Here is a 22,087-nt window from a genome sequence, read left to right as displayed (position 1 = left end):
TGGGGAATGTTGAGGGAGATCACCAATCCAACTCCTCTACAACACTGTACTCTCCCCACGCAAGAAAGTGTCCCCTCCTCTCTGGCTTCCTCTTCTCTTTCACAGAGAAACCCAATGGGGAAGAAGTGAACCCCATGGTTGCCGGCAGTTGTCCTCAAGACACATAGAGGAAAAGGTTCACTGGCAAGTAAGAAGACATCTAGATGTTGCTATTCTTTCAGCTTCTACTTTTTTCACAAATCATGGCTATCCAGATGCTCAGAAAAGTTATTACCCTTTTTTCCTTTATTGTTATTGACTTTAAAATTATCACAGCAGAGTTCAGAGCACACGGGGGTGAGAGATCCAGCAGGAAATATTTCATAGAGCTACACAGCTACACACAGAAACCTTGGTTCAAAAGGCCAGGCACAGGGTGGGGCTTGGCAGCAGCAGTGGTAGCACCCACTGCCCTAGAAGTGGAGGGCGTGTGCTGGGGGAGCTTCTGGGGAGGCGGTGACAGAGGAACCTGCTGTCTGACGCTTTAGGACCCCTCCCCCACTGCTCTCCTGCCCGCCCTAGAGTCCCCAGGGGGCTGGAGTCACAGCTGAGGCTGTCTGCAGGTGCTCCCAAATGCCTTGTTCCCCCTGTTGGAAGAAAAAAAGGACAGGTCACTTGGAGGAGGAGTTTGTGTCCCACTTTCCTTTTACCTGGATCTGTTTCTCCAACCCCAGACCCTCTCCTGGAGGCTAAGGCCACCCTCAGGCCAAAGCAACCAACTTCAGTTCTTCTTTCCACCCACCCGACCTCCACTGACAGACTGACTACTGGGAACATGTTGCCCCAGGAGCCTGAAATGCTGGTCTTTCAAAAATGTTTTGCCTCCATCCACTGAGTGGAAAAGATGGTAGAGATCAGCTGTGGGCAGCCAAGAAGAGCCAGGTGAAGGACCACTCACTGCTCCTGGAGGAGGAGCCAGCCACCCCTTCCTCTCCACCATCATCATCTTCGAGCTCATGGCATCAACCTGGGTCATGACTCCTTCCAGGACAGTCTCCAGCTGCAAAACTCTCCTTGTGAGCCTGTGTAGGATTTGAGAGAGACCAAAGGAGCAGAAATGTGTGTCTGGAGAGCTGGGTGATTCTAGGGGAAGGGGGTACAGAACAGGGGGTGCCTGGATGGGAGCAAGCAACACAAGGCCCAGTGGTGCTGGGAGAATTAAAGGGGGACAGGGGTTTTCCCTGGGGTAGGATAGGGAGTTGGAAGGAAGCTCAAGGTAGGACGACATAAACACAGTCAGCCCTGGGCCCCCTGGCTGCACGTACGTGTAGAATTCTTCTCCCGAAACCCAGCCACCTGCTTTGGCAGCCTGCTTTGGACTCGACTCGCCTGGTAGGCTCCTCACAATGGACCAGCCCAGGTTCTCCAGCTCAGCATGGATGGCCACCTGAACAGGAAGTCAGAGGTCAGGGAGAAGATGACTTGGGAAGTCATCAGCTCCTGCTCCATCACTTGCTCTAATGGGCTTTCAGGACCAGGCCTTGGGCTATAGTTATTGCTATTTCCTTTTCCCCTCAAACTCTAGAGACAACATAATCAGAGTGGTGGTGCTGGACACAAAGCTGGCCTGACCTCTGGGAGAGAATCACCTCCCCAAGAAACAAAACGCAAGCTCCTTGAACCACTGATGAATGAGGCACTCACTAGAAGCCAACTCTGTTGAGGAAGAGGAGAGACAGTGTCCTGGCACTGCTCCTTTAGCCCTTGGCTTTTTGATTTATGCAGGCTAGGGATGAAGAGGCATAGAAGGGGCAGCTAAGAGTTTGAGAACTCCAAGGAGAAGGCAAGTGCTCTGAAGGAATTGTCAGAGATTCCTCGGCACTTGGTCCTTTTCTCCCGGAGGCTGTGTTTTAGAGCAATGATGATCAACCTTGGCTATGCACTGGAGTCACCTGGGGAGCTTTAAAACTGATGAGGCTTCCCTGGTGGTTCAGTGGTAAAGAATCCACCTGCCAATGCAGGAGACATGGATCCAGTCCCTGATAGGGGAAGATCCCACTATGCCATGGACCAACTAAACCCATGCACCACAACTCCTGAGCTTGTGCTCTAGAGCCCGGGAGCTGCAACTACTGAGCCCACATGCCACCAGCTACTGAAGCGCACGTGTCCTGGAGCCCATGCTCTACAATAAGAGAGGCCACCGCAGTGAGAAGCCTGCACACTGCAACTAGAGAAAGCCCTCAACAAAGATCCAGTACAGCCATGAATAAATAAATTAATTAAATTTAAAAAATCAGCCAGTGTCCAATTCTGGCAGAACCACACTGAAAACAAATGATGGCTGACCCCCACTGACTCCCCCAGAGATTCTGGTCTGGAGTGTGTGGCCTGAGCATGAGGATGTTTTTAAAGCTCTCCAAGGGGTTCTACCACACAGCAGTTTGAGAACCACTATTCTAGAGAGCTCTTTCCCACCCATCCAAGTTGGTTTGTGTTCTGGGTGTGCTGCAGGAAGAGGAGAATGAGCAGTTTCCTTGTAGCCTCTCCACCAGCCATCTGGGCTCACCCTCTCCCCCTTCAGGTTCTGCCGCATCTCTTTCTGCTCCTTCTCATCTAGGATGCCATTCCCATCTTGGTCAAACCTGGTGAAGGCAGCCGTGAGCTTGGTCTTCTCATGCTCTGTGTGCTCCAGCCTGAAGATAACAGGGGATGGGATGAAATGACCTCTGACCTGCCATGGCTGTGAGCTCTCCATTATGGACTCCTCACTCTTTTTTAGCTAGACTCTGGCAAGAGTCTTGCTCTCTAGGGACAAAGGGGGCCACATGAGAAAGCCAGGATGTCAAGGTCTAGTGATTTGATACCCCTCACCCAATCCCTTGAATCTATTTCTTCCTTCCCTGACTCCTGCTGACTAGGTTCAGGCCCTCAGGATCTCCTAAAAGAATTACTGCAAAATCTCTTTGCCTCCAAATAACCCACCCTCTACCTGCTCCCTACCCCCTGCCCTGTGGCCTTCCCTTCATTCCCTGCCCCTGAAATCCATCCTTCATACTGCAACTAGAGTAATTAAGATTTCTAAAGTACAAGACTAGGGAATTCCCTGGCGGTCCAGTGGTAAGGACTCTGCATTTTCACTGCCAAGGGCCCAGGTTTGATCCCTGGTTAGGGAACTAAAATCCCAAAAGCTGTATTGCATGCTCCTCCCCTACCCCCACCCAAAAAAAAGAGTACAAGACTAACTATAACCCTTCCCTGCTTAAAACCCCTCCTGGGCACCCTATTCTTTGGATAGAGAAGTGGTGTTCAAGGTTTTTCCCAGTGTGGCCTTAGCCCATTTCTCTGCCTCATCTGCTTTGCCCAGCCTTTCATTTAATGCCTTACAATGCTCAGTTACTTATTACTCCTGTGTATGTGGCTCAATTTCAGACCTCTTTGCCTTTGTATGTGCTTTTATATCTCCATGCTCCCTCTCTTTTAGTTGTTTCTGTTGTGGAACAGAATCACTGTTCTGTGATTGCTGTTTATGTGCTTACATGTCTGTGAATTCTTGGAAGACAAATATTATCTCATTTGATTGTATGCCTGGCCCACAGCTGGTACTCACAATATATCTGTTCAATGTTTATTCATATGTTTAACTGAGAAGCAGGGAGAGGATGGCTAAGGAAATGATCCCGTGTTTGTGAGGAAGCATAGAATTAAGCTCAGAGTTTTGTGGGAGTGAGGGATGTGTACAGTGGTTAGGGAATCATGGTATTACACTAGTGCTAAGGGTTGTTCAACAAGGTCCAGAATATCACAGAACACGATCAGACTCCTTTAAACCAAGGGCACAGTTCTGTAGGTCAGGATAAGAGATCTATAAGCCAGGGTCAAAGGCCTTTAAAACAAGGTCAGAAGCCCACAGGCCAAGATCGGAGGGTTATAGACAAAGGGCATATGCTTGAGGGTCAAGGACTTATAGACCAATGTCAGAGAAGGTTGGATTTCCGCTTGCTCACTCCTTCAAGCTGTTGGTGAAGTCCTCGAACTGGATCTCCTGCTCCCCAGCCTGCAGGACCTTCTGCACATCTGAAACCTGCTCCTTCCTCAGACGCAGCCTCTGTAGGGTCTTGTTGTAGCCCTGGACAGGGACAGGAAACAGGCCTGGTTCCCTCCTGCAACCTCCTCCTCATCTCTTGTCCCCACCTGCACTCACAGGATGACAGGATCCCAGGGATAAGCTGAAGGCACACGAGAGCACAGGCCCCTAACCCATCAGGCGCAGACCAGGACACAGAGCCTTGACCTGGGCCCTGATGCACATGTACGGCTCAGGGAGACTGAGTAGTCACCTGTCTCAGGAGGTCTGAAAGCTGTAGCTCATCCTTTTGTCCAGCCAGCTCCTCCTTGACCTCTGAGTATGTGTCATTGATGATGGCCAGGAACATGTTCTGGAGGAGAAAGCAGGGACCAGCGTCCTCACTTCCAGATCTACTGACAGCATCAAGTCCATTGACCCTATGAATGGCCCAACATGTGTTCTAAAAAGGCCGATACTTCCAGCCCCATCTCTGCAGCCCAGTAATCCCCACATCTCAGGGTCCCCAGAGCCCAGCCTTTCAGCACAATTCTATTATGGGGGTGGGGGTAGGGGTCATGCCCCCTCATCAACCTGATGTCCTCCTTCACTGCTGCAGTAATCTGGCCACTAAGATACCCCAGCATATGCCACAGGCCCCCTTCATGGAAGGGTCTGCCTGTCACTGAAGCCAGAAACTTTCCAAGGTGAGAGTAAAATTGTGCTCTTTACCGTCTATCCCCAAATCCATATCTGTATCCCTGTCCACCGATCAAATAATATACAGTGGTTAGGGAATCATGGTATTACACTAGTGCTAAGGGTTGTTCAACAAGGTCCAGAATATCACAGAACACGATCAGACTCCTGCTGGCTTTTCTAACAAAAATCAAACACAGATCTTTCGTGGCTGGCAGGGAGAGAGAGCAAATACAAAACAATGGTAGTAGAAAGAGCCAGAGAGCCCCAGGGGAAAGGGGGGCATTCTTAGAAAATAGGCAGAAAGGCTTTCAAGGGCAGGCCCTTCTCCTCATGAGGCAGACTTTCTTCTCTTTCCATCCTTGGAGGACAGGGGTTTGATTTTAGGGAGGAAGCCTGCAGATTCCTTTATACTCTGCAAACTGCCTAACTGTGCTGACCACACACTGGCCAGCTTTCAGAAAATGCAGAGGTTCTCCTCACCCCCCACCTCTCCATCCTTGGTTTGAGAAACCCACCATAATTATTAGTGTAGAACATGGGTGGAGGGGGGTGCAAAGCCCCACCCTGCAGGCCATTCACATGTCCACTCCTCAGGTTCCCAAATCCCCATCCCTCAGTGGGACCCTCACCAGGAGCACGAAGAAGACGAAGAAGACGTAGGTGACAAAGTAAACAGGTCCCAGGATGCGGTTGGCGTTGTCAATAGCATTGTAGTCAAAGTCCCCAAGGATGATCCGGAACTGAGTGAAGCTGAGATACCATGGCCTGAGCTTCACCCTGAGCCCAACCGTGACCTTGACACCATCTCACTTCCCTCCCTACTGCTCTTCAGTGAACTCAGAGCCCTGACCCAATCTGATGCGGACAGAACAGGGTCAGAGATGCTGAGCACACACACTAGGGCTTCTGGGGCCTCATCCAGATGCCTTAAGCACAGAGCCACCCACATCCACATCCCCCCAAATTCCCCAAGGATACACACACCCCTAGAGCCAGAGGGTGAGGGGCCAGGGAGGAGTGAAGGAGGAGGGACACGCACATGCACTTGACGAAAGTGCTAAAGTTTTCCACTTGGGTCCCGAAAAGCAGGTAGCCCAGCTGGGCGTAGGCGAAAAACACAATGAAGAACATGACCGCAAAGCCCAGGATGTCCTTGGCACAGCGGGCCAGCGTGGAGGAGAGCTGGGTCATGGTCTTGTTGAAGCTGATGTACTTGAATATCTGAAAGGGCCATGTTGAACCAAGTACTTAGGGAAGAAAGATAAAAGCCTGAAACAGTCCACTCCGGGAGCCTAGGGAGGCCACAGGAGTTGCCAAAACCAGACAAGGAAAATGAGACAAGTCCTAGGGAAGGGAGAATGAGGTGCTGCTGAGGGTGCGGGGCCCCAGGGTACCTTGATCCAGGCAAAGAAGAGGTTGACGGCGTTCATGTTGTTGTACTGTGTCTGCCAGAAGGCGAGGAACTCGAAGTCAGCATACATGTTTGGCTGCTGTAGAAGCTTCTCCATCAGCCGATTCACCTCGAGGGTTCGGAATATGTGGAAGCCCACAGCCATAATGGAGAGCTGTCACAACGGGGGTTGAGGGGTGTCAGAGAGTCAAGAGAATCTCAAGGGAAGTTCAACCATGAAGTCCCAGGGGAGACCTGGAGTGGATAAGACAGGTGGGGGGAAGAAACACCTCTTTCCCTGCTGAGTGGTTGACTATCTTAGGTTCAGATGGAACTGGATAGGATGATTGGGAGACATCTTAAAGTCCCAGAGAAGGCTGTGAGACCAGTGGTAAATATGTAGGTTGTAAAGGACCATGGAGAGATGGAGCCAGGCAATTTTATTTCCCCTACCTCTTTCCAGCCTTGGTCAGAAATGCATGTGTTCTGTTAATGGGAAGGAGAGGAAGATGAAGAGGCAGAAAATTTTAATAGAAGAGAAAAGGCAGGAGTTTCAAGGGGACAGGTCATGAGGGGGAGAGACAGAAGAGGAACATAATGTCAGGTACAAAAAAGAAGCAGGGCCTGGATCACAGGCCAGAGGGAAACATGGAGATAGGATTCTTCTAGGGCCGAGCCTGGGGCACATCAGCCTCTGGCTTAGGGAACTGTTACACAGCGATTTGACCAGAAGTCTCAAGGACTTGGGACGCCAGAAGGAAGAACTGGGAGCCCCTCTCAGGGTCGACCTCCCTGCACCACCCCAGGTGTCCCAAGTCTAAGACATCTGTCCCTCACCAAGATGACCACCAGGTCCAGAATGTTCCAGATGCTGCTGAGATAACAAAGCCCGTGGATGCGGAGCTCTAGGATCTCCTCCACTATGTAGTAGAAGATGAAGATGCAGAAGGTGATCTCACAGCCAACGATAAAGAAGTCCCAGTTGCTGACATAGCGGATCAGCTTAACCGTGCGGATTTGCCAGGATGGGATGGCACCTCCTGTAGCTGGAAACTCCACCACCAGCCTGTGGGAGAAGTGGGGTGTCTGGTGGGGCCTTGCGCTGGGACAGTTCCTCCCGTCCTCTCCCCTCCCCCACCATAGGGAACACATTTAAGGAAGGATCTCCAGCAGAGGCGAAGTGAACCAGGAACCATGGATGACAGAGGGAAGGCAGGGGGATGACAGAGGGAAGGGGACCCACCTCAGAACACAGAAAAGATTGATGTTAGCATTGTAGACTGAGAAGTCGATGAAGACCACCCGAGTGCCCCTGTCCAGCCACAGGCCCTCCTGAAGGTCCCTGAGTGCCTCTGCACAGGCCTGTCGAGATCCTGGAAAGTCCAGGTAGTAGCCACCTCCACTGTAGCTTGTGAGCTGGCCCCAGTGAGAGGAGCCCCCCAGCTCATCCTGCGAGTGGTAGGTCCATCTGTCACAGAAGAAGCCATCTGAGTGGAGAAGTCTGAGCCAGTACCAGAAGCTGGTCTCCCAAGGCAATGGCAGCATTTTATAACTGTCTGGGCTTTACAGTTTCATATATATTACCTATACATATCACAGATACACTTTACATGTATTATCTTGTTTAACATAACTATTTGAGAAGGAAGGAAAAATATTATCCACATTTTACAGAGGATGAAACTAAGACTCAGATGTCTGAGATAATCCAGCTAGTTAGTGGCTGAAGTGAAATTCAAATGTAAATCTCCTGATATTTTACAATATCACCCAAGTCTACAGATAACAAACCCAAGTCCACTTTTGACTCCAGTCTGAGTAGTCCCCATGAGGAAAGCCCAGAAAAGGCCCTTTCTTCTCTTGTGGTTGTGCACCTGGCTACTTAGTCCCATGATTCTCTGTTCTGTCCACAAACTTTCCTCCCTGGACCCTTATTTCCTTCCCCTTCTTTCCTGTCCTATCAACCCTTTTCCCCTTTCTTCCCTAATTCCTCATCCATCCTTGGCCCCTTGCTGCCTTCCCCTAATAGCTCCAAGGGTCAGACTCTTCCAGCCATGACTTGTTTGGAGCATCAGTGTTTCATCCATTCTCCATACCCAGGAAGGATTTCTGGGCAAGAAAGGATGCTTCCTCTGGCAGGACTGCCTCCAGAGTAGGGCAGCTGTGACAGGGACCTGTGTGTGAAGACAACTCTGGAGGCTATGGCTCTGTCTGCTAACATACCTTCTCTGTTCCTCAATGACCCAGACCAGGGTCTCCAAACAGTCACAGATGGGACTCAGAGAGATGCCTCTCACCTCCCCACCAAGTACCCCCAAGGCTCTTTAAGTCTGAACGGAAATGGTTCCCAAACCTGGGATGGGCATCAGGTTCAGAGGGGCAAGCCGTGTGACACTGGTTGGGGGACTCACGCTGTGCCATTGAGGGGCCCAAAGGGGAGTTGCTCTTCCTTGTCTGGGGAGTAGACATCGTAGCAGCTCAGAATGTCCTCGCGGAAGTCCTCATGCACCACGCAGGAGTCATTGCGGACCCGCAGCTGCCGCAGCCTCGGAACCCCCAGCAGCAGGTTCTCATAGTAGATGAAGGAGTGGGGGCCACGGCCAAGGCTCTGGTTGTTGTACCATTTGGTCCAATACAAGCTGTCCAGCAGTGGGCCCTGGGCAAACTAGATCACAAACTGGGTTGAACCTGACCCAGACTCTCCTGACTCTTACCCTTAGAATTCCCTTTTCCCATACTCACTGACCCCCTCCAGCTTGTCTCCAGTCTGCTTCTGTTGGGCTCTTCAGCTTCCCCGTGAACTCTTCCCCGTGAAATCTTAGCCTGATGGCCTTACTCTTGACTTAAAATACATTTTGAAGTTCTGCTTTACCTCTGACTCTCAATACTAGTTTAAGCACTGACTTGACTCTCTGATGATCATCCCGATCTCTAACCTCTCATTACCTGAACTCTGTCTAGTCTGACCCATTCATTCATGCCTGACCCCGTGACAGCCTGATACTGGAATGCCCTGGTCTCTGGATATGGCCTTATCTACCATTTCACAGCCCTGAAACCTGACCCATGGCCTCAGGCTTTAGGCCACTGTGAAGAAGAGGGCAGGGGTAGAGGAGATCTCATACTCACCTCCCAGAAGTCCTCCATGCTGCTGATGGCCTGGAAGGAGATTCCCGTGTCCGATGGGGAATGTAAGAAGAGCTCAGACATCACTTTGGTGTAGTAATAGGCGCTGGAGCTGGTCATTCCATAGGTCACTAGAAACCAACCCAAGAGGCTGTGTCCTGAACACTGTTTCCTTCTCCATTATCCGGAAGAGAGAGGATAGCCACTGCCTGAGGTCAAAGATGCTACCTGGATGGGATCTACCCCCTAGAGTTGGCTAAAGGGCTGACAGTGGCATTGGGGAAACCAGGGAATTAGGGGAAAGTTGTAGTTATAGCTCTCCTCCTCTCTTCCCAACTCACCTCAGAAAGACTTAACTCCACTGTAACTGTCTCTTGACATTGTCATTCTAAATAGTCACTTTTCTCTTCCTGAGCCGGCTTAACTTCCTAGCTTTTACTCCCCAGAGCCAAAAAATTTCTACCTTCTACATCAGGTAGTGCTTCCCTTTATTTGTCGTATATTAATGCCCTTGGAAAAATGCCTCCAAACTCAAGTATGCCAAGTTCAGTTCGGTTCAGTTCATTTCAGTCACTCAGTCGTGTCCGACTCTTTGCAACCCCATGAATCACAGCACGCCAGGCCTCCCTGTCTATCAGAAACTCCCGGAGTTCAGTCAAACGCATGCCCATCAAGTCGGTGATGCCATCCAGCCATCTCATCCTCTGTTGTCCCCTTCTGCTCCTGCCCCCAATCCCTCCCAGCATCAGGGTCTTTTCCAACAAGTCAACTCTTCGAGTCTGCCAAAGCCATGCCCAAATGCCTTGCCATGGAGATGGGCGTCCTGGACCTTGGAGTCAGTGACTGCAGCTATGGGAGTAGGAGGTAGGCATGGCACCTTTGGCCCCAGTGCAGCCTGCTGGGCATAGCTGTTCTGAGAGAGGGACTCAGAGCATTCCAAGATCAAAATAAAACCTGGCCTTTGTTCTGAAGAACCAGATCCCCCTTGACCACTGACACACACATCTAGACCAAAGTAGGGCTGTCAAGGGAAGTTACAAGTTTTCTGGTTAAAGGGCAGAATTGAAGAGTATAAGCTAGTTACTTTATAGATTGCCCCTCAAATGAGATTTGTCTGGTGTTTCCTTGTGTTTAAATTCAGGTTTTGCATTTTTGGTGAGGAATAACAGAGTGAGACTGTCCTTTTCAGTGCTTGATATCAGGAGGCACAAATTGTCTAACTGCATATTACTGGTGATACTAGCTTTGATCCCTTGTTAAGATGGTATCTTCCAGCTTTCTTCAATATACAAATATTATTTTTCTCTTTGCAATGAACACATTTTGTGGGAAAATACTTTGAAACTATGCAAATATCCTTTATTCATCAATTTTTCACCATTGATGACTTTTGCCTAATTATTATTATTCTGGTTGTCAAGCTGTGATTTGCTCATTCTATCATTCCTTCTGTGTTTATTGGCATTCTCTTCAGGAAGAGCTTTCCTTACTTCCTCGCTAATTTATTTTTTATGTTTATCAGTATGAAACTCTTTAATATTTCTATAATTCTGTAAAATTTCTATAATATGTCAATATTTTTAGACAGGTCATGAAAAGCAAAGAAATTGTCCTAAAATACTAAAGGACTCTTTTAAAGATTAAGAGAGACTAAAGAATCATGAAAATGAAATGCAATATGAACATCTAGTTAGGATTATATTCTGGGCCATAATTTTTCCTTTTTCTATAAAGGCTATTAGTAGAATAACTGGTGAGACTGTAATAAGGGGTGTTCGTTAGATAATAGTACTGGATCATTGATAGTTTCCTGGCTTTGATCATTTCCTTATTTTTAGGAATAACAGGGCATTATGTCTACAATTTACTCTCAAATAGTTGTGTGTGTGTGTGTGTGTGTGTGTGTGTGTGTGTGTGTAGAAGGGGGACGAAGAGAGAGGGATAAAGAAAAAGCAACCACAGTAAAATATTCACATTTGAGACATTTGGGTGAAATACATATAAGAACTCTTCTATTATTCTTGTAACTTTTCTGTACATCTGTAAATTAAAGTTTTTAAAAATTAAAGTAGGATTTGTCAGCCTCTTGTGAGCAACTTCCTTTAAGAATTTTCATTTTCAAATCTTGGAACCTATTTTCTTCCAGTGCCCCATCTGGAAAGGGAATGCCCTGGGATGGAACTGAAGTTCACTCACAATTTGGGAGGAAAGAGAGGCCAATGAGTGGTCTCAGATTAGGCACAAGCAACACCATTCATTTCCAGGGAGAAATCAGCAAAAAGAAAGCATTATTATTTCACATTTCCCCATTCCACTCTACTAGTTCCAAGAGGTGACTAGATTTCTCTCTAAATAAAATCTGTGATTACCCTTCCTTAGTATCTGGAGGACTCAGACTCAGCTCATCTGAATCTGGAAAATGGGTTGGAAATCAAACTCTTCTGTCTGCTGAGAGCCTACCACAGTTAGAACTGATGGTCAGTGAGCTGAACTTTTCCTAAATACCGCTGCTGTGCTGTGCTCAGTCATATCCAACTCTGCGACCCCCCTGGACTGTAGCCCGCCAGGCTCCTTTGTCCATGGAATTTTCCTGGCAAGAATACTGGAGTGGGTTGCCATTTCCTTCTCCTAAAGGCTCTTCTGATCCAGGGATTGAACTCGCATCTCTGGCATCTCCTGCATTGGCAGTCGGATTCCTTTACCACTGCGCCACCGGACATTGCTGATTAAAATGTTATACCTCTAGAAGGCCACTAGGTGGTATTCACAACTATATCTTTTTCTCTTCTCCAGTTCTAAATTACCCCTCAGAATTAGTATTGCTCTGAACTGGTTCTCAACCCTTTATGGAGGAGGCATAACATCTCTGATTATTATCCAAGACAGTAAAGACTATGTATTCTGAGAAAAATGGTTTCACCTAGTCAAATGCCCACTGATACTCAGAACACCTATTATATGCTCTATGTTAAATGCTTGACATGACTATTTCATTTAATCCTACAACAACCCAATGTATTAGGTGCTATTATTTCCCCTATTTTCTACTCTCAGAGGGCTGGAGTCACTTGCCCAGGGTAAAATAACATAAGGGAGCCAGGAATCAAGGATGGCCCTATATCCAAGAAGTAGAAGTTATAGAAGGGAAAACTTAAGTTCCATTAATGGCAGAACTTCCAAACCATGTGTGCTTCCTGTTAAGAAATAGGCCACTTCACAAACATGCATTTCACCCCTGGCAGTGTCAGCAAAGGACCACGTGCTGAGGATCACATTGAGGGGGTTTCTGCAATGGGCAGCCGCTGGCCTTTCCAGTTCCTTCCTTTAAGATCCAGTGAAGGAGTGGAATGGCTTCATATGTTTCAAAAGATAACACTAGGGGCGGGGCTGGGGGCGCGGGGCCCCGCTGCAGACCCCGCGGCGGGCGGGGGGCCGCCTCGCTGCCAGGACCGGCCCTGTGGGGAGAGGGGCGGCGGCGACCGCGCGAGGAGAGCCCCCGTCTGTCCTGGTAACTTACAAGATTAAAGTTAAATTTGGTTGACGATTCTGAACAAATACACTGTTTTATTTGAGGTATGCCATTTTGAAGATTGAGACCATGGAATTTTATCCTTGAGGATAAATCTTTGATACTCTGTATTTTGTATAGCAAGAATAGGAATCCTGAAGCTGAATTACCTAAGGGGCCTCTACAGCGAAGTGAAATAGATGTTGGTGGAAGCATTTACATCCAATCAGCTTGAAGAGTCTCAAATAGACCCTATCACTGAGAAATCAAGATGGCAGTCCACTATGGGGAATTGAGAAAAATGAATTAATACAAGAGTGCTGTGATAATATGCAACCAAGACAGGGTTCTTTTCACATGAATTTCATGAAATGAATGAAGATATAGGTTTCTTAATAGCATAAATGGACAGTGAATTTGACTTTCTAGAAACTTTTTGTATCATTAAGAATATTTTTGACATTTGTAGAAAAAGATGGCACATTAACAGATGATAGTTTGCATGCCTGGAATTTTTTGCGGTTTGATTTGTATGAGTATGACCTTGTGGAATGTTAACTTTAACAAAATTTCTAACACTTAAAAAAAAAAGATAACACTAGGGCAGAGAAAGACAAGCAACGGGGAGGAATTTGAATTTATGTCAGTATGTCAAATGTCAGTGCTAAACCACCTTTCTGGTGTAGTGAGGGCCTCATTCCAGGAAATTTTCAGATACTGGACAATGACTGCATGAGAATGCTATGAAAGGGATTCAGAGACCAGGTGGCCATCCAGTACAGAGAACCTGATTTTTTTTTTTCTCTTAGATACTAAGTTCTCCTACACACTATATCATATCTGGTAACTTTGGCTTCAGATCAAATTCCCAGTTGCTGAATAATAACAATAATTGCCATTACTGACTCATTATTCACCAGGCTTTGCATACATTTTCTCCCATAATCCTGAAAAAAAAAAAAAAAACCCTCATAAAGTAGGAACTATCTATATTTTATGCAGACAACAGAAATCCAAATGTTATTAAATAACTTGTCCAAAGATCAGACAGCAAGCAAGTAGAATTTGGATTCAAACTCAAGTCTGACTTACTCCAAGGACCGTGAATTTAGCCATTGCTCTACATTATACTAATATATCACTCTACTACTCAACATCTTTCTGATAACGGGTCCTGGCTCTCCTTCCAAAAGTCAACACATATGATTAGGATGGTGCAGGTTTATAAGGTGTCCTTAGAAGAAAACTATTTGAAGAGTTTGACATTTGACTCAGGAGGCAAATTATAAAAGCAATTGGTGAACTCAAGATAGGAACACCTTAAAAGAAACCTCAAATTTCTTCATTCTGGTATAAATGGAAAATGTATATAAATCTGTATCAAGAATCACATTCTGACATAGATGAATCTCAAAGAAGGGGAAAAAAAAATCACGTAAAATTGTTAACCTGGGTTATTCACAATATCAAAAAATTACAAACAACCTACATGTCCTACAGAGAGGCAGTAGTTAAGTAAATTATATCACTGAGACACTTAATGGAGTATGATACAGCCATTGAAATGCTAATAAAAGCAGAATGAAAAATTGTTTCCCTGCTATCACTATATTTAAATATTTTTAAAATGTTAAGCATGTAAAAATTTAAAGGAAAAGTGAACTTTTAATGAAAAGTATAATAGATTAAATTAATGCTATAATAATAATAGTAATAGAATAGAAACAATTCATTTAAAAAAATCTTCTCACCTTTTTGTTTTAAAGTCATGAGTTGAAATTTCCAGGTGCTGGATGCTCTACTGGGCTTTGTGACTGCTCCCCTAAGATCCTCTCTTGGTTCATACCATGATTTTATTTGAGGTATCACACCTCTCCCGATCATCTCACCTATGTCTCCAGATGCTGAATCCACCCCTGGATCTAGGACTTGGACAGGAGGCTCAGGGCTAAGCTGATCCACAAATACCTCTCCCTTGGTACCATTGTTAGTTCAGAGATGAGCATCTAATACATTTCAGATCAAAGACTCATGAAGAGAGATTTCTGGAACCTTTGGGAATTTCCTCTCTCTTGCTAGATATGAATAAGAAGGCCCCAGATGATCCAGACTTAGGATTAAACTGATCATGCAGCTGACAAACTGAATAACAGAAATAAGTGATGATGTCATTAAGTCACGAAGCAACTGGATTGATCAACCCTGAACCTTGCCCTCCTTTGGATCTTTACCTGGACAAAAAGTCCCATTCAGGTGTAAGCCTGTTTTCACTGGATTTTATTTTATTGTAACAGTCCTTACTTATATGGAAATCAAGACATTTTCAAAAAGATTGCATTATTTCTGAGGAAAATGGAGCTAAAAAAGCTTCTGCTACTGTCTGAACATCTCTAGAAGATAGTGGATGGTAGCATATCTGTGCCAAAGTCTACATTAATTAAAATACATTACAGCCCTATAAGAAAGAGGGCTTGGTGACCAAGCCAACTGATGACGAGGATATTCTAGGAACACACCCATCATTCATTTCACAAAACTAAAGTTCACTTTCTGAACTTTATTTACTAAAGTCAGGTTTCTAGAATATCATGAAGTTTACTTATATACCTACTCCTAAAAATTGCCTTTATAGAATAAGGATATTATACAGATTTTAAGAAAGGCAGATATAAAAAACAATCAAAAGTAGCACAAATTTTTAATATTGCCTTTATCCATTATGATATTCCATGTCCCTTATATACAAAATCCAACGAAGCTAATTCTTCCAGAGTTACATCTTCTTATTAACTGGTGTGCTCTTTCTTACAATGAGAACTACTCAATCCATTTGTGTTTTCTTTGCTTTAGTTGCCAGGAACCTCAGGGTTTTTTCTCATTTGTAGTGCCTTTGTTCATTTTAAGTTATTTTCCTCCCCTTCCTCCTCTTATTTTGCCATGTCTTTTTATTACAGTTTTAAAAGGTTATATTTTATTGTATCTGTGCTTCTTAATGTAAACTGGCTCAGGTTCCTTATGGATATAGGTAGGCCACAACATCCACTGGATCATCAAAAAAGCAAGAGAGTTCCAGAAAAACATCTATTTCTGCCTTATTGACTACGCCAAAGCCTTTGACTGTGTGGATCACAATAAACTGTGGAAAATTCTGAAAGAGATGGGAATAACCTGACCCACCTCTTGAGAAACCTATGTGCAGGTCAGGAAACAACAGTTAGAACTGGACATGGAACAACAGACTGGTTCCAAATAGGAAAAGGAGTACGTCAAGGCTGTAAATTGTCACCCTGCTTATTTAACTTATATGCAGAGTAAGTACATCATGAGAAACGCTGGGCTGGAAGAAGCACAAGCTGGAATCAAGATTGCTGGGAGAAATATCAATAACCTCAGTTATGCAGGTGACACCATCCTTATGGCAGAAAGTGAAGAGGAACTAAAAAGCCTCTTGATGAAAGTGAAGGAGGAGAGTGAAAAAGTTGGCTTAAAGCTCAACATTCAGAAAACTAAGATCATGGCATCTGGTCCCATCACTTCATGGGAAACAGATGGGAAACAGTGGAAGCAGTGTCAGACTTTATTTTGGGGGGCTCCAAAATCACTGCAGATGGGGATTGCAGTCATGAAATTAAAAGACGCTTCCTCCTTGGAAGGAAAGTTATGACCAACCTAGTTAGCATATTTCAAAGCAGAGACATTACTTTGCCAACAAAGATCTGTCTAGTCAAGGCTATGGTTTTTCCAGTGGTCATGTGTGGATGTGAGAGTTGGACTGTGAAGAAAGCTGAGCACCGAAAAACTGATGCTTTTGAACTGTGGTGTTGGCGAAGACTTTTGAGAGTCCCTTGGACTGCAAGGAGATCCAACCAGTCCATCCTAAAGGAGATCAGTCCTGGGTGTTCACTGGAAGGACTGATGCTAAAGCTGAAACTCCAATACTTTGGCCACCTCAGGCAAAGAATTGACTCATTGGGAAAGACCCTGATGCTGGGGGGGGATTGGGGGCAGGAGGAGAAGGGGACGACAGATGATGAGATGGCTGGATGGCATCACCAACTCGATGGACATGAGTTTGAGTAAACTCCAGGAGTTGGTGATGGACAGGGAGGCCTGGCGTGCTGCGATTCGTGGGGTCACAAAGAGTCGGACACGACTGAGCGGCTGAACTGAACTGAGGGCACAAATATATATTATTAAATAAGTATGACTGTAATAATTATTATTAATCATCATCATCATGAACTTGTGTAATAACTTGATTTTTCCATTCCAGTGTTCATAGTAGAGACTGAAAGTTCTTGTCCTCTTTTTTGAATTGCTAGAAGACCTTTCCAACTCAGAGCAATAAACCAGAAGTTGCTCTGTTCTTTTTGTTTCCCAGGTGATCATCACCCAACTCTGAGCTCCTTCCCTGTCCTTAATTACTATTTAAAGAAACAGAGCCATACTTTTCTAACAGCATTCTCCTTGGGCAGGAATGAGATCCTTTCTTTCAACTAACTGACAAAGTACCTTGAAGAACTAAGGTGCTTCCACCAGTAAGTGTATAATTCCTTTATGTGTCTACACTACTCCTCTGCTGGAAAAATCTGTGTCTTCAAGTTTTTGACACTTAAAAGCCAGCTACTTCTTTCTTAAGCTGGCTGGCTCTGAGGAAAAGCACTGCAGATGCTTCTCTAGAAAACTGCAGGTCCAGTTCCAGCCCTGGCAGTGATCATGTGGATAGAACTTCCACTGTTCTATCCATCCTCCAATTGCAGAAGAGCTGGAAGTTCCTTGGGCTTTACCAGTCCTATATATTTAACCTATAGCTCCTCTGGTGGCCTTTTCCTGAGCCTCTCTTATCACCTTGCTTGCTGAGAAGCTCTCTGAAATATCTCTACCTATTTATTAGAACACTGGATCCCTTTTGGCTTTGGTCACATACATAATGTGGAGGGAAATAAGGTTTATGGTTGGCTTCCCAGGTGGCTCAGTGGTAAAGAATCTGCCTGCCAATGCAGGAGATGTGGGTTTGATTTCTGGATTGGGGAGATTTCCTGGAGTAGGAAATGGCAACCCACTCCAGCATTCTTGCCTGGAAAATTCTATGGACAGAGGAGCCTGGTGGGCTGAAGTACATGGGGTGGCAGAGAGTCAGACAAGACTGAAAAACTGAGCACGTGAACAAGGTCTATGGTTGTCCCTAGAGGACAATTCTACTTTCTTGTGAAATAAAATACAGTGCCCTGAAACTCACCCTTCTTTAATGTCTCCCCAACAATCTTTAAAAATAGTTTCACAAGAGCTGAAATAAACATTGGAATACTCCTGCTGGAAAAAAAATCAGATCTCATTAGCCTCCATTATGATTTATGTCAGGGATTTCTCTAGGTTCCATTAGCTGTTGCTGTTCTCCTGCCAAACTATGGAGAAGATTTATTCTCCCCCTACCTGCCATAGACTGTTAGCTATTCCCCAATACATCTCCTCTCTTTTCTGTATAGTAACATTATTTTATCTAGGTGCACATGACTGCCAAACTAAATACCACATTGCCCAGCGTCCCTTGCAGCTAGGTATAGTGGCCATTTGAGTAAATTTTGGCCAATGGAATAAAAGTGAATGATATGTTTCCATGTGCCGCTCTGACTTCTGTCCTTAAAAAGAAGGAAAATGTTTTCCTTTTCTACTTTCCTACTTCCTTCTACCTAGAGCATGGACATAAGAGCAGGAGCTAGAGCATGAGACAGATGCCATATGTTGAGGATAGCAAAGCAATATGGTAGAATGAGCCTGGGCCCCATATGATTATGGAGCTCGACATTAGTTCAGGGCTTCTTACACCTCAGATTATTACATGAGAGAGAAACAAGCTTCTGTCTTATTTAAGCCACTGTTATTGCAGCTAAACTAATATCCCAACAGAAGCAATTCATATGAACATATCCATATCAGAAGGGTACTTTCCAAAAGGAGTTTTTCTAAGAAAATTAGGATAGGCACAGAGGGAAAAAGATAGAGTTGAAATCAGCAAGCTGTTAGCCACAAAATTCCTGTTCTAAGAAAAGTCAAGTCTAATCACAGATCTCTTGTTAAAATCACTTCTTGGATACACAGAACATTTTTCCTTCTCTTAGTAAGACATTCCCTGTTAAGAAAATTTTTTGTTCTTCTTGGGCAGTTCCTCCCTTTGTTCTTTTCTTTACCTGCCATCCTACTCACACATCCTGATTCATGCTACTGGATTATCCAAAGTTGGATTCCAAATACTTTATGTTTCTTAAGATGGACCGTAGGCAGAAGAAAGTTGGGACCTGGAAATGAAGGAAGTGTTAAGTCCTCGGAGTGTTGAATGAAGGATTTCACATAGGTGTATCTAAGAGGACACAGCTGAGAGAACTAGATCACTCACAGCTGCTTTGGTAACTAAGTCCATGAGTATTATCAAGCCTTTCAGGAGTTAAAAAGATTAAAGTTCTAGAGCAATCTATGACTACATATGGTTAGTTTCTTCTTAGGAAATCAGATTCAAGGCCAAAGAGTTATGAGTTGCTTTAGAAGGAATTCAGTCAGGCTAAAGGTGATCATTCTGAGAAGTGGAAAATGAATCCAAGAACAAACCAGTGGTCTCCCTAAAGTTTCTGGTAGCTCTGAGATCTTAGGGCAGGGGTAAGAAAAACTTATAAATATCTTTCCATCCTGAATCAATGTAACAGATTGTCTCAGGAGATGAAATATTGAAATAAGATACCTAGATGATTATCATGCTGAGTGAAGTAAATCAGACAAAGACAAATATCATATGATTTATCGCTATATGTGAAATCTTAAAAAAATTATACAAGTGACCTTATTTACAAAACAGAAACAGATTTAGAGAATGAATTTATGGTTACCAGGTTAGAAGGGTTTATGGGAGGGATAGATTAAGCATTTGGGACTGACATGTACACACTACTATGTTATATTTAAAATAGATAACCAATAAGGACCTATTGTATAGCACAGGAAACTCTGCTCAATATTCGGTAATAATCTAAATGGGAAAAGAATTTTAAATAGAATGAAGTGAAGTGAAGTGAAAGTCATTCAGTTGTGTCTGACTCTGCGACACCATGGACTATATAATACATGGAATTCTCCAGGCCAGAATACTGGAGTGTGTAGCCTTTCCCTTCTCAAGGGGATCTTCCCAACCCAGGGATTGAACCCAGGTCTCCTGCACTGCAGGCAGACTCTTTACCAGCTGAGCCATAGGGAAGCCCTTAATAGAATAGATACATGTTTATGTAGAACTGAGTCATTTTGCTGTTCATGTGAAACTAACAACACTGTTAATCAACTATGTCCCAATATAAAATAATCAAAGTTTAAAAAAAATAAAAATTATATCAATTGTAAAAAATGATACCTAGATGATTGGAGATGGAACTAGGGAACAGGCCACAAGAATACACTTATGATTAGCTGCTGGAACTTCTCTGTTCTATTCAATTTCTCAGTGCAGATGCAAAGGAGAGCAAAAGCAATTGATTCTTACAGATTTAATATAAACTTAGCTGATAGGTTGTAAACTGTTACATAATTTCAGAACCCAAACAGCATAGTTCTTATGTAATCCAGAACCCTCAAGATATAAAATGAATTTCAGCAATGTCATGAAAGATATATAAGACATATAGAGCTTTGGTCTCTAAGAATAAGGGCACACTGTTTTAAGAGAAGATGCCAACTGGAGTATAACATAAGAGACCTGCCTTAGTATGGGGTTTTTTCCTAGTTGATTGTCTGAAGTGATTCTTACACATATTTTCCTAGAAGGTTACAGAAGAAGACTGTGCTTGCTCTTATCTATGTTTCCTTCAATGATTTCACCTGAGATCTCCTAAAGACTAATCATGAAAAAAAAAAAAACCAAAAAAAAAAAACCAAGGCCATAGAGAGGAGTATACACCTGAACTTTAAAGACTTTACAGCCTATAGCTATACCAAAGAGCTATTTCATGTTAAATCTGAGGAAGCATTAAAAGAAGAGCCCTTTAAGTTAAAGGGTACCATGGTTAGAATTCTTGAAAATTTGGACCCAAACAAGTTGAAAATGAGGCAATACAGATAAATGACATATTTAGGGGCTACCCCAATTATGATGCTACCATTTCATGCTCTATCCTTACAAAATATCACAGAAACGTGACTAAGGTAGTAGCATTGGTGAGGAGTGATTTCACGACATAGAAGTCATGGACTTCACCTGTAATTTTGCTGTTCAACCTGCATGCATCAATGATTCTGTGAAGATTATAGGATAATCAATACCATGACTAAACTACAAAGAGATCAGTCCTGGGTGTTCATTGGAAGGCCTGATGTTGAAGCTCAAGCTCTGATATTTTGGCCATGATGTGAAGAGCTGACTCATTTGAAAAGACCCTGATGCTGGGAAAGGTTGAGGGCAGGAAGAGAAGGGGACTACAGAGGATGAGATGGCTGGATGGCATCACCGACTCGATGGACATGGGTTTGGGTGGACTCCGGGAGTTGGTGATGGACGGGGAGACCTGGCGTGCTGTGGTTCATGGGGTTCAGCGGCACGACTGAGCGACTGAACTGAACTGAAACTACATGATCATCCAATGCCAAGAACTGATTCTGTCTGGAGTTATAGGGTCTGTTAAAGGTAGCCTCAACATTGATTGGCTCATAAAATATTGCAAAATTAAAGCAGTTCAGGAAAAATGTACAAAGGCAGCTTCAGACACATCACAAAAATATATCACCTCCTTTACTATAGGGCATGCTCACTCAGTACAGAACAAGAGGCTCTCAAATGATTCTACAGAAAGGGAAGACATATTTAAGTAATTAACATATGAACTGACTTTAAAATAATTTAAATAGAGACATGTCATTATCACTTTGAAGGGCGTGAATGCCTTGAAACACATTATCAAACTTTCCCTATGTAAGCTGGTACAGCCACTATGGAAAATAGTATGGAGGTTCCTCAAAAAAAGAAACTAAAAATAGAATTATCATATGATCCAGCAATCCCACTCCTGTGCATATATCCAGACAAAACTAATAAAAAAAAAATACATGCACCACTATGTTCACAGAAGCACTAATCACAATAGCCAAGAAGCTATTGGAAGCCATGGAAGCAGCCCAAACATTCACCAACAGATGAATGGATAAAGAAGATACGGTATGTATGTTACTAAGTGAAGCAACTCAGAAAGAAAAGGACAAATACCATATGATACCACTTATATGTGGAATCTAAAAATGACACAAATGGACCTGTCTACGAAACAGACTCATGGACATAGACAAC

General features: G+C 44.3%; 1 protein-coding gene across 2 annotated transcripts in view; it reads right to left on the bottom strand.

The window, feature by feature from the left end:
- Positions 1-270: 270 nt before the first annotated feature.
- Positions 271-22,087, bottom strand: part of PKD2L1 (polycystin 2 like 1, transient receptor potential cation channel) — a 54,687-nt gene continuing 32,870 nt past the window's right edge. For both annotated transcript variants that reach the window (XM_043475801.1, XM_043475802.1), the window contains 13 exons: positions 9,267-9,394; positions 8,549-8,802; positions 7,381-7,605; positions 6,975-7,203; positions 6,142-6,312; positions 5,787-5,968; positions 5,377-5,497; positions 4,320-4,418; positions 3,987-4,108; positions 2,549-2,675; positions 1,305-1,426; positions 938-1,061; positions 271-626 (listed from right to left, as the gene is read on the bottom strand). In XM_043475801.1, the coding sequence (XP_043331736.1) occupies positions 558-626; positions 938-1,061; positions 1,305-1,426; positions 2,549-2,675; positions 3,987-4,108; positions 4,320-4,418; positions 5,377-5,497; positions 5,787-5,968; positions 6,142-6,312; positions 6,975-7,203; positions 7,381-7,605; positions 8,549-8,802; positions 9,267-9,394 (1,973 nt within the window). In that variant the 3' untranslated portion in view covers positions 271-557. The remainder of the gene's footprint in view (positions 627-937; positions 1,062-1,304; positions 1,427-2,548; positions 2,676-3,986; positions 4,109-4,319; positions 4,419-5,376; positions 5,498-5,786; positions 5,969-6,141; positions 6,313-6,974; positions 7,204-7,380; positions 7,606-8,548; positions 8,803-9,266; positions 9,395-22,087) is intronic.

Source organism: Cervus canadensis, chromosome 8 (assembly GCF_019320065.1).
Source record: "Cervus canadensis isolate Bull #8, Minnesota chromosome 8, ASM1932006v1, whole genome shotgun sequence".
In the NCBI taxonomy this organism is placed as follows: Eukaryota; Metazoa; Chordata; class Mammalia; order Artiodactyla; family Cervidae; genus Cervus; species Cervus canadensis.
This window is presented reverse-complemented; position numbering and strand designations above follow the sequence as displayed.